This window comes from Cibotium barometz, chromosome 10 (assembly GCF_041138505.1).
Source record: "Cibotium barometz isolate CiBa-2024 chromosome 10, ASM4113850v1, whole genome shotgun sequence".
Lineage (NCBI taxonomy): Eukaryota > Viridiplantae > Streptophyta > Polypodiopsida > Cyatheales > Cibotiaceae > Cibotium > Cibotium barometz.
Window position 1 is genome coordinate 8,223,349 of NC_141055.1, and position 11,253 is coordinate 8,234,601.

The window sequence follows — 11,253 nt, forward strand, 5'->3', positions numbered from 1 at the left end:
TTCATCCCAAGGCATAAATGAGAGCCTTGAACATGACATTGAATGAATGGAGATAATTGTGAGAAAGTTAGGACTACTGTCCCAAATGAGGTGACACAAAAGCATTGATTTATTGATGGGCTTCCTAACATAAATGCTCAAATGCATGTAAGCCTAAGATACCCTATTATTCAAGTATATGCAAAACAAGAACCCTAAATAGCAGAGGGACTCACAAATAGATTTGTAGTCTAAGAAAAGGATCAAAAAATTCAAGACTTTCAAGGATGTCCCATGGCAAAAAACGAAGGTCTGGAAAATGAATTTGTGCATGAGGGTAAGAAAGGGAAGCACAAGACTTATTTGTAGAATTACAATTCGCAATATCTTGTGGTGAGAATTGCTCTACAAAAATCATATACAGTGTGGGGTAGACATGCTAAACAAAATGACAACAAATCTAGAGATATGGACACAAACACAAAGGCTAGATGAGCGTACACATCAAAGAGGAGAGATCCAACAATAAGGATTATCCCATGATGATGTGTCATGGTCAAGTCCCATTGTACAAGCATGTTTTCCCTCGTTTTATATGTAATGAACAAAATACATTAACAACGAGAAGATGTAATGGACAATAAACACATTAAGCCCAAAAATAAAAACACTAAGTACCTTTTTCAATGCCTTCATCGATGCATGTGATAATTGGCCAATGTCGAGGTGAAAAACTTTAGACTCAAAAGCTTGCCACAGACAAATCCTCTGATGTAACATGATGGCATTTTTAAAGGGAGACACCACCAAACTCACTTTTTTAATAATAAGACCATGAAATGAAAATTCAAGTACATGAACACTTGAAAAGCTTCTTCCTATTGTTAGACCACAAAGCATCAACTTTCATCTTGCAATTAGTGGGATAAATTAATCTTGCAAAGACACTATTCAAAATTCTTTTGCAGGTTAACACATTGAACGCTGCCTTGCATGTAGTAGCTCGACAATAGTGCTCACTCTTTTCATCGTAGAGATACGGGGCTCAAATCTACCCTCGTGGTATCTCAATCCTGTACCATTCTCACAATATCCCCCAAAAAAAAATAAAAAAACAAAGTTTGATGCACTTAGTTCGCAGAATCAATACATAATTTTTTGAATTCAAGGGTTCTTTAGTAGTTGATAAAACTAACTCTTGTTTAATGGTAAGACATTTTCCTAGCTGAAGCTAGTTTAAAGCAAACCATTTGGATGAAGTAATCAGAACAGTGTTTGTCCTCGACACAAGTTTGACAGTGCCCCAATTTCTGTGACCACCTGTACAAAAATAAAGTAGATCTTGTTTTGTCATCAACACGTGGACCCACTCGCTTTGCCTCACAAACTTACCACTTTTTAAGCTTGTGTTACTTCTTCATTTATGATCCGTATGATGATTGACCCTTGCTCTAATCTTAACCCTAAGGATTTAAGAAGCATCTTTGAATGGCCCGAACCTAAACAACATTACAACATTGTGGTTACACACGGGACACACACCACAGACCCATAGTGGCAAGCCATCATATGCACAGGACTGTGGTATTCCAAGCATGCACTCTGATTTTCATCACCAGTAAACAAAAGTTGCAACCTCTAATAAAGAAAAGCACCAATTGATCTGGACGGCTGGGACACCACTCCCACTAACCAAGTCAGTAGGCATCCAGCTTGCACTTACCACAAACAGATACTGCCAAAGAGCAATTCGATTCATAGAAGGCTGATATTCTCAGTCTGAAGTAAACTCCTCACCACCCCACTCTAGAATTTAAGAAAGCAACAAAATGAAACCCTGAGAGGTCCCTGTAATAGCTGTCATTTTTGGTGTTGCAATCAAAAATATAACAGTTATGCAATATACCGCCTTCCAAGAGTCTCCAAAGACAGCACAGACTGCTAAAACAAGGCCTACTCACTCAAATCGTACACAGAGAAAAGCCCTAGCAAAACATCCATCGAGGCCTCATTCCCTCTTCAAAAGCAACATATCTTTAAAAGCCACGCACACCTATATATTGGACCTGTGCAGCAAGATATACGCATTTGTTGATGCCAATCAATAAGACTAGTAGGTTGCTTATATATGCATGCCAAAAAAACATGGCATCATTAACAAGAGAATACTAACCTAATAAGTTGCACGAGTATGTTCAAAAGTGCTATATGATTATGGCACGGCACCTAAGAGTGTCAACAAAGCAAAATTTGACTACCCAAACCCTCATTGGAATATAAACTGTCCATGTAACCCTTAAAAGCACGTTTCCCATGTACAAATGACTTACACTGTCAGAACACTTGATATAGAAGACCAACTTCCAATGCAAGTATTGCAGGACCCAAACTGTGGGTGCTCTCTTTTCCCATATTTACAGGCCGTCTTGACTACTATGCCAGCAACGAAACCAACAAGGCCTCTGTATATGGAGCCACTTGTAAGAATTTGCTCTGCTCCTAAAGTGTATTAGAACATTACCTATCAGAGTTAGATCCCTACCCAAACCTCATAGCCCTGATGATCTTTGATTTTGATGTAGATGCCTGTCAAAATGGCATCTGATTTACCAGAAGAACAATAATACGTAACAATGGGATGGAATAAAACATATACGAATGAAGGCATCATCAGGTCCTCCCAAGTCCTGTCGCTGAGCTGAAGAGGAGCACATAAACCCTGAAGGGCTGCTTCTGCTTCCAGCCGATCATCCACGGCTGTGTGAAATCCTCAAAAGCTGTCTCCACTCCTGATCATGCCATGCAGTAAGACCTTAAGCCAGTCCCACAACCGGCAAAATAGGAAGAATCCAAAACCTCCACATGTGAGATTATCTTCCCAAGAATAACCCAGGGTGCATTTCCCAAAGTGCATCTTCGGCATCACACTGCAGATAGTTAACTCTGCTACTGCAAGTCCCTCACCTCGCCATCTGGCATGGAATGTGAGGAAACATTGTCCTCAGATAATGATGGAGACACATTGTCTAGATCATCCAACTCTATATGACATGCTACATCAGAAGATGAGATGGCTTTGGCCCAGCCTGCAGAGAGAGAAACATCAAATTAGAACTTCTAAAAATTCCAACCGGGAAACAGGAATCAAGGTGTAAAGTCCAAATACCAAAAAATACTTACGTCCAGAGAGAAAGCTTGCAATGTCTGAATACTGAGGAAAACCTGCTGCACCTGGAGGGTCAGCTTGCTGATCAAAATAATCTTCCTCAGAAGCACGAGTAGTTCCTTCAACCACTGCTGCCTCACCGTAATCTCGGTGCCCTGTGTAAAAAGCGTCTCTAGCACCTCCATCAGATCCAGATACACTAGGCTGTGGCTGAATGGGGACATGGCTTCCAAGATCTGCACCACCTTCCTTCCTATACACAACAGAGATATTTGAAGCAGATACAATTCCAGCAGAAGGACCAGCAGTAAGAGAATCATTATGTTCCCCTGGAGTAACAGGACGCCATACTTTCATCATTCCAGGCCCTTGCTCTTCAGGAGATTCATTTCCAGTAGAAGGGCCAGCAGCAAGAGAATCATTATGTTCCCCTGGAGTAACAGGGCGCCATACTTTCATCATTCCAGGCTTGTTTAGCACATTGGGCCAGTGGTTCTTTAGTTGCGCAGTGCTTTCCCCTCCAGTAACCAGTCGATGCGGTGTTACACATCTCAAGGTCACAGAGCTTTCTCTGGGTGCATCAAGCGGAGAGGTCCTTACCACTTGCAGGGTACCCTCTTCACTTACACAAGCTGCTGAGCTGGAGGAACTAGCTGGCACTGCTTCACTTAACGAGTCACTCCCATCTTCTTCAGACTCCATTCCTGGCAGGTTCCTGACATTTGATTCCTTGGCCCATTTAGCATGTACAGGACCACTTGACCGAGTATCTCCAAGGGGAATCATGACAGACCCAATAACAAGTGCCCCACTTCCACCACTGTCTTCTCCCCCTGCTGAGGTAGTCTGTGTAGAAAAGCTGACAGATACGCTCAAATCTTCTGAATTTTCTTGCTCTTCAGCCCCTACTCTGGCAGAGACGCTACCAGAAGAGTGAGAGGTGACAGAATCGAAAGAGAGAGATGAGTCCCGGCTCAACCCTTCAGATTTCCCTGGATTTGTGGGGCAGAAATTATCATCAGTCTTCAGATGCTCTGATTGGCTACCCAAAATTGCTTCCGAAGGATGATCCACATCAAGCTGAGTGTTTTCATCATGCTGAGACACTGCAGCAGGCGCTTGTGGTGCTTTTCTTGTCCACACCGCATGGCCACTCCCTGCCATAGAGGTTGGTCTCTTCAAGCCTGAGGACTTTTCACGATAGTGACTGTATCTGGGAGTAGCCATTTTTGAAAACTCAGGAGCAGAACTTCCAATGGTATTGTAAGGAGTTCTTACCAGCCTTTGACCTCCATACTGATGCTCATAATACCTTCTGTCATTGCTATATGGCTGTTTCAGGTGACTTGGAATATAAGTAAGATCACCCTGTCTCCTATCCTTCCAGCCCCATCCCCTTCCAACACCTTGTTCAGAAGATGGCCTAAACTGCATAACTGCTCTTCTACTCTCCCCTCTTTGATCCAGAAAACCACCCTGTGAATCCAACTCCTGTAAGACAACATATCCCAAGCCAGTACCCTGCCGGTCATCAGGATCCCTGAAATATTGCCCATTTTCTAAACCACTGCTTGAAGGGTTACCATTGTTGGCACCTTCAATATCAAGCGGAACCACCTGTGATGTCTCCATAGGGTTTGCATCTGGCCCAGAATAGCCGCTTGATGAAGGACTAGACTGTGTGGCAGTCAGAGACTCATCCCCTTCGTGAGAGAATGTCAACTCCTGTAGTTGAGATGAAGGCTCACTACCCTTCCTTTCCTTGTCCTTGGACTCCTTCTGTCTCATTTTCTTCTGTCTTCTTCTTTCCTGAAGCTTTTCTCGCCTGAATAAACCAAAAAGTGATAAATCTAGTTAACACGGAATTACCTACTTCCAAACACACTTAGCGGCTCTAGTGTAATCTGTGTTACTGTATAAATTTATTGTGTCATCACCCCCTAGTGAAAGTGATGCTTTTGCAGATTTACTGAACATACTTTTTTTGGGCTGCTTCTTCTTCTTCCACCAGTGCTTTCTGACACCGCAAAGCCTCTGCGTCCTTGTCATCCATCCATGCTTTCACCTAAACAGGAGAAAGAAAAACACACCCCCAAAAATTCTCCCACGTCATGCACCATGACTTGCAACCACTCTAGACACACAAGCTTTACATGCACAACACAATCAGCCAAGCTTACTAACCAGCCTGAGCTCAACCATAAAACCAAGAGAGGCAACAAGATTCTTTGTTTCAAGGCCAACTCTTCCAGGTTCACTGTCAAAAATGCATCGCTGCATGGAGGAAGAGGTTACACCATACAGCATGTTCTTTTCACTCGCATCATCAAGGATGATGAACAACTCCTCTGACTTGAGAGGAAATCTGAAGGGCTTGTTTTGTACAATATCCTGCAATCGTCAACCCATGGTAGCATCCCTAAGCACATTTCATGAGCACAGAGACCATAATCTATAGCAAATCAGAATGCTCCTTACCAGAAGCGCTGTGGCTACTTTGATGTAAGACTGAGGTAACAGCAGCAGGCCAGGTTGCTGTAGGTGAGTGGAAAGGGCTTGGGTTACGGATGCAGCTGAGAGATCCTGAGACGTGACAGAAACAAATCAGACAAGACGACCTCTTGGCTTAAAGAGTAGAATGAGAGGAAATATGGAAGGAGTAAGCCAACTGCAGGAACATTACCACAAGAGAGATATTCTTAAATGACCCTATCTCACACGCCTCCTCTGGAGTCAGCTGCAAAACCCCAAACGTGAGGAATGAAAAACTGGACAACTGTACTAACCCAGCTACATCAAAAAGACCCACTCAACTCACCTTATCCCAATAAGCTGCAATTTGCTCTTTCTTTTCCTTCAAATCCTCCTGCTTCAAGGTGTGAAACAAGTGAGTTTTTCCAAGTCAAAAAGTTACAATACCACACTACTTTGGCATATTCTAACCTTATCCCCATTCAGAGGCCGTCGATGTGTTGCCCGCATGTGCCTCCGCAGATTTAGGGGAGAGCAGAACTCTTGAGCGCATTTCTCACACTTATGCATCTGCATTTTGTTTGACATCAATGGCCAACCTGGGAGATCTGCAACCACATGATTCACATCAAGACAAGCAATCGGCTTCCAAACGCCACACTAAGGTAAAATATGAACATAATTGCCTTGATTAAAGAGCTAAAAGTCATTACCCTTAGCTGCTTGGGCAATGGCAACCATGGCTTCTGGAAACTTTAACGAATGAAATTTATCTCCAGAAGTTTGAAGACCTCTTCCAAACATGTTGCCACCTTTTATACTAGAATGTAATGAATTCTTAGTAACAGGACTTTCACCTGTCTTAGGATCGAATCGAATAGCCTGCTCCTGCCTACTTCCTTTGGCATCCAAAGCCACTTCCAACTTCGTACTACTTAAACCCCGGTTGGTGTTTTGCTGGTCAAATGTATCAAGCCAACGAAAGCACTGAGAAGGGCTCTCCTCAGCTTTATTGAATGACAAGAAGGTATCACTAATGAGGGTTTGCTTGATCAGATTATCTAATGTTTCCTGATGTTCTTTCGCCTTCATCTCCACATTGGGTAAACCCTCAACAAACTTTCCCGCAAAGGGTTTGCTGGTATCCCGCATCCTATTCTAACCACCCTTTCCAGCTTCCGCTTTGAATTACTGCCACAAGGAATCAGGAAACCAGTCACTCCAAATCCAGAATAAAAGATACAAAATCAAAGCAAAAAACAGCAGTCATAAGCAGGTGAATTCAACAGACAATTGTTAGCGTGTCTGCAGTGATTTCACCTCCACATTATATCTGAGTGGATGCACCTCATCCTTCAGCCTGCGGCTGCCAATGCATCTAAGTATGGCATGCACAAAACACAGCTCCTGATTCATAACAGATTTTCAAAAATTCCTCCTGTGTGTTTCAAATCTACTTTTCCTTACATAAATGCAACGAGTACTAAGTGTTTGCTTCTGAAGGAATCCTTCGTAATTATCTATCATGTTGGTTTCAGATTCTTCCTCGTTTGTTTCCATCACTTGACTCAAAGGTTCTTTTATTCTACCAAAAAAATGCACCTCTTCTATTCCATCCAAGAAAGCAAGACCACAAGAGGTGGCGCAATTCTAAAGTGTCAATAGGCATACATATGTGCAATCTAGAGCATTCCATCTCGGCACATGTCATCCCAATATCTCCCAGCCAATGTGAGATCTCTAGAACACAGTCTTCCATATCCACAAGAAGCCTGAACACCAGATTGCCAAAAAAATGCAAGCTGCAGATCTCTACCAAAAGCCAGCAGAAGGACTTTGGGTCCAACAAAACACAAACTAGGAGTCGCAGTGTCGGTCTTAGAAGATAGGTCATTTATTCCTATAAAGGAGTCAGCCCTCTCGATAGGATAGGTATAGAGGGACGGGCATCCCGTAGCCGCTTGATTGGCAGGCCAGAAAAAGGGTTTCAGGTCACCCAATCAACCCTTAAAAACAAGGGAAAAATAGCGATAACCGTTCCCCCCCTCCAGCCACGCAGGTTTATTTGTTCAAAATCTTAGCGAGGGAACGGAAATCAACTTAACATAATCTGTTGATGATGATCCGCGGGCAGTGGTGAGAACCCAAGAAAGTAGGGTTTCGGAAAAACTCCTACGAAGCAAAGCAGCGATGGCGATTCGCATGCTCGAGACAACCTTGCCGAAGAACAGAAATCGACCGAAAAATACAGGAGAGGACAAGAAGAGGACCAACCTGTCATGCCGCCAGAGGTTGATTCCTGTAGAAAAGTTGCGTCGGAGATGCCGGAGGCCGGCGATGGACAAGAATGCAGAAACAGATCGGGAAAGAGGAACCCTAACTGGCGACAGGATGAGAAAACATTCGCGGAAAAGCTTCGTGACACAGAACCAAAACCCTAGTTCTTTTAAAGCTTAAACCGTGAATGCCGCGATGCGTCACCGAGAAGCTTCACCACAGGCATACAAAAATGGAACCAACAAAAACACACAGAGAGAGAGAGAGAGAGAGAGAGAGGGCGAGAGAGGGCGGAGGGGGGAAAGATTTTCTTTATTCTACTTTTGGGGCCCCGGTAAAATTAGGAAATCAAAAAAATGGGCCCCGCTGCCTAGCTGTCCTCCACGTCCCCACTAACCATGTGCCACGTCAATCCTTTTTGACGGCCTTGACGGAATATCCTCTCTGGCGGTTTCCTTGGCTGACGGCGACGTCTTCCCTTTCATTTTTTAAACTCATTAATAAACTAATCTCTCCCCAACACCCTCCTCTGGTATTGATCCACTGGTGACAATAAAATAGGATGCAACTGCAACATCACAACAAGCTAAGAACCATGTGGTTATTGCCTTCATATATAAACAAGATAGAACTGCAATCCTTAGACATTTGAAATTCTAACCTTTGGATAGCATAGGAGCTTACACAGTTCACAAAAAAGAAGTAAGCTATCTTCTTTTCTAGAAATAATTGTTAGTCTCAAATGAGAAGTTCGATTACCTAGTAGAGAAGGGTAAAAAGTGTAGGTGTGAATATATTTCTGAATCATAAAAGAAGATTCAAGAATGAGTAGGCTCAACTTCTAGGTTTTATCCTTAGACAATATGATATAGATTTTGCTTTTTTCTTTCTTTATGTTATTTAAATGTGTCACGTCACACTTCTATGGGTAATTCCCTATTTACGATAATCACTCCATGATGAGAACTCATGATAATACAACCTCGACCTTGGTACTATTAAACTTTTCTACCTTGTCGCACAAGGCATGAATGTGTTACAAGAGTAGAATGTGTTACAACATAAGAATGTAACCTAAACTTTTCTACCTTGTCGCACAAGGCATGAATGTGTTATAAGAGTAGAATGTGTTACAACATAAGAATGTAACCTATACACCCCCAAAAAAAAGGTGTTGTGAATCCTATAAAGGGGAGGTGAAACAAAATGCATTTGAACACTAACAGCTTTCATTACATGAACTGTCAAATCTAGCTTTCATTACATGGAACTGTCAAATCTAGCTCCACAGATAGCCTTTGTTTCATAGCATCATGATTGAACCAATAGAATGTTTTCTAGATTTTTGTGCTTATAAAAATCAAGTAAGGATATATGAAAATTGGGTATTTATCTTTGTGATAGAAAGATATGAGAATTGTAAATGGATGAAAGTATGAGAATTGTAAATGGATGAAAGTATATTGACATTACTTTTCAACAAAAGTCACAAAGTGTCGTTCTCTTCTCTTATGTAAGGCTTCATATAATACTAATCATGTGTAAAAGGACTTTAAAAGAGAGCATGACATGTAAGCCTAGGTCACATATCTTTTTGTGTGTAACGGTCTCGTAGTGTTGATGCCTTTTATGTAAACAACAAAAGTCAAATATATTGTTGATGTCCATAGGAAGCTATAAGAGTAAGTTTAGTTTAAGTGAAAATCCTTTCAATGTAAATAACAACCAAGAATGTTGAGCTTGGATAACACACAACCAACTCATTATCTACGTACAACCATAAAACTCACAAACATATACCTTGAAATTAAAATATAAATATTTGATAGTAGCATTATTGCCAATGGGTTATACATGGATGAGAAAGATAAGAGTACACCATCATTTCTTTCTTTCCAAAACCATCCAAATGGCATTTGAACATGAGATTCATAATCATGCACTTTTTTTATTTCTGTATCAACCAATTATTACTACCTCAAAGACTTGTAAGGACATACCTGCTCATGTCCTTACTTATAGTGGTGCACTTTTTTGAATCATTATATCAACTAATTATTACTACCTTGAAGCCTTGTAGGATATACCTACTCATGTCCTGATTTTCATGTCATACAATTTGTACTAGCTATAAATTTCAAGGAAAATTCTTGTCTTTTGTAATTATTGTAGAATTGTTGGAAACGATAATACAATCGACTATAGTGTATCAAACCACACTCCCTTAAACCCACCCAGCCTTTGGTCCCAATAATATCTTGCTTTCCTATAACTAAAACTAAAGATCAGCCAAAAGTGCCTATAGAATTGTTGGAATTGATAATACAATCGACTGTAGTGTATCAACCACACTCCCTTAAACCTACCTACTTTGGTCCCATCAATAGAGTGATTTCCTATAACCAAAACTAAAGGACGTCCAAAAGTGCCTGTGAACAAGCTAGGGCACTACTTTAAAAAGCGACAAAATAAACATCGTGTTACCTGTCGTGTACATAGGAATGATGATCTCCACAATCTTGGACGATGGTATTGGTGTCAGCATAATCACCAAGGATTGTTTTGGGAGGCCTAGGAAAGTCCACAAATCATGGGTGAATTAAAGGACGAAACCTCTCAAAATTCAAAGATTAAGATGCCTAAAGATGGATTAATGTAAAGTAAGATGAAGGCTAGTCATCTTGCACAATAATTAGATTTACACCTAGTTTAAAATACACCTGCATAATAACTAGATTTACACCTAGTTTAAAATACATAAGAACTATTGAAACCCCATCTTTTAGGGGTTGTCAAGGGGTAGGGTGTGAGGCTTAGTGTATTTAAGGCCCAAATTAGTGAAGGGAAAGCCGCAAAATCATAGAAATGATATCATGTAAAGTGGGTCAAAATAAGGCCAAAATCAAGGGCTAGTGTAAAACTAGTTCAATCATCATAAGTTAAGGAGGATATGATGAGCCCTTGTCTATTGGGGATGACTCAGGAGATGGTTCTTAAGCTGTAAAGTTACAAATTTAGACTTGGAACCAAACTCTAAAGATTAGACACAAATGTGGGGTAAAATATGAGACAATTGAGTTCAATGAGGTTGATATTGGGGATAGAGAAATATGAGTCTGATGTGATGATTTGAAAGCATATATCGTAATGTCAAATTGAAAAGGATGACCATGAAAGGCAACATTACAAGATTGAAAGAAATTCTAGAGAGAGAAAGACTACATAGGTCATACAAACAACTCCACTAGCTTGGCAAGGCATGGTTTTGAAAAAAAAAAGTGTCTAAAATTCTTTGCCTCACTCAAAAAGGCTTAGAAATCTTATTTATACAAGAATTGACTTCCCAACAGGCCTGAAAT

General features: G+C 41.1%; 1 protein-coding gene across 4 annotated transcripts; it reads right to left on the reverse strand.

Annotated features, from left to right (window-relative positions):
* Positions 1 to 2,173: 2,173 nt before the first annotated feature.
* Positions 2,174 to 8,186, reverse strand: LOC147634517 (uncharacterized). Of its 4 annotated transcripts, none has more exons than XM_086803581.1 (10): positions 7,892 to 8,186; positions 6,331 to 6,808; positions 6,089 to 6,225; positions 5,964 to 6,011; positions 5,829 to 5,882; positions 5,624 to 5,728; positions 5,330 to 5,536; positions 5,125 to 5,210; positions 3,160 to 4,970; positions 2,174 to 3,065 (listed from the first exon to the last, which is right to left on the reverse strand). In XM_086803581.1, the coding sequence occupies exons 2-10, from the start codon at positions 6,767 to 6,769 to the stop codon at positions 2,926 to 2,928; spliced, it is 3,027 nt and encodes a 1,008-aa protein (XP_086659707.1). In that variant the 5' UTR covers positions 6,770 to 6,808; positions 7,892 to 8,186; the 3' UTR covers positions 2,174 to 2,925. The 4 variants fall into 4 exon arrangements, with proteins under 4 accessions (XP_086659707.1, XP_086659706.1, XP_086659709.1 ...); XM_086803580.1 differs by having other exon boundaries at positions 5,964 to 6,014; positions 7,892 to 8,178; XM_086803583.1 differs by having other exon boundaries at positions 6,475 to 6,808; positions 7,892 to 8,147.
* Positions 8,187 to 11,253: the final 3,067 nt, after the last annotated feature.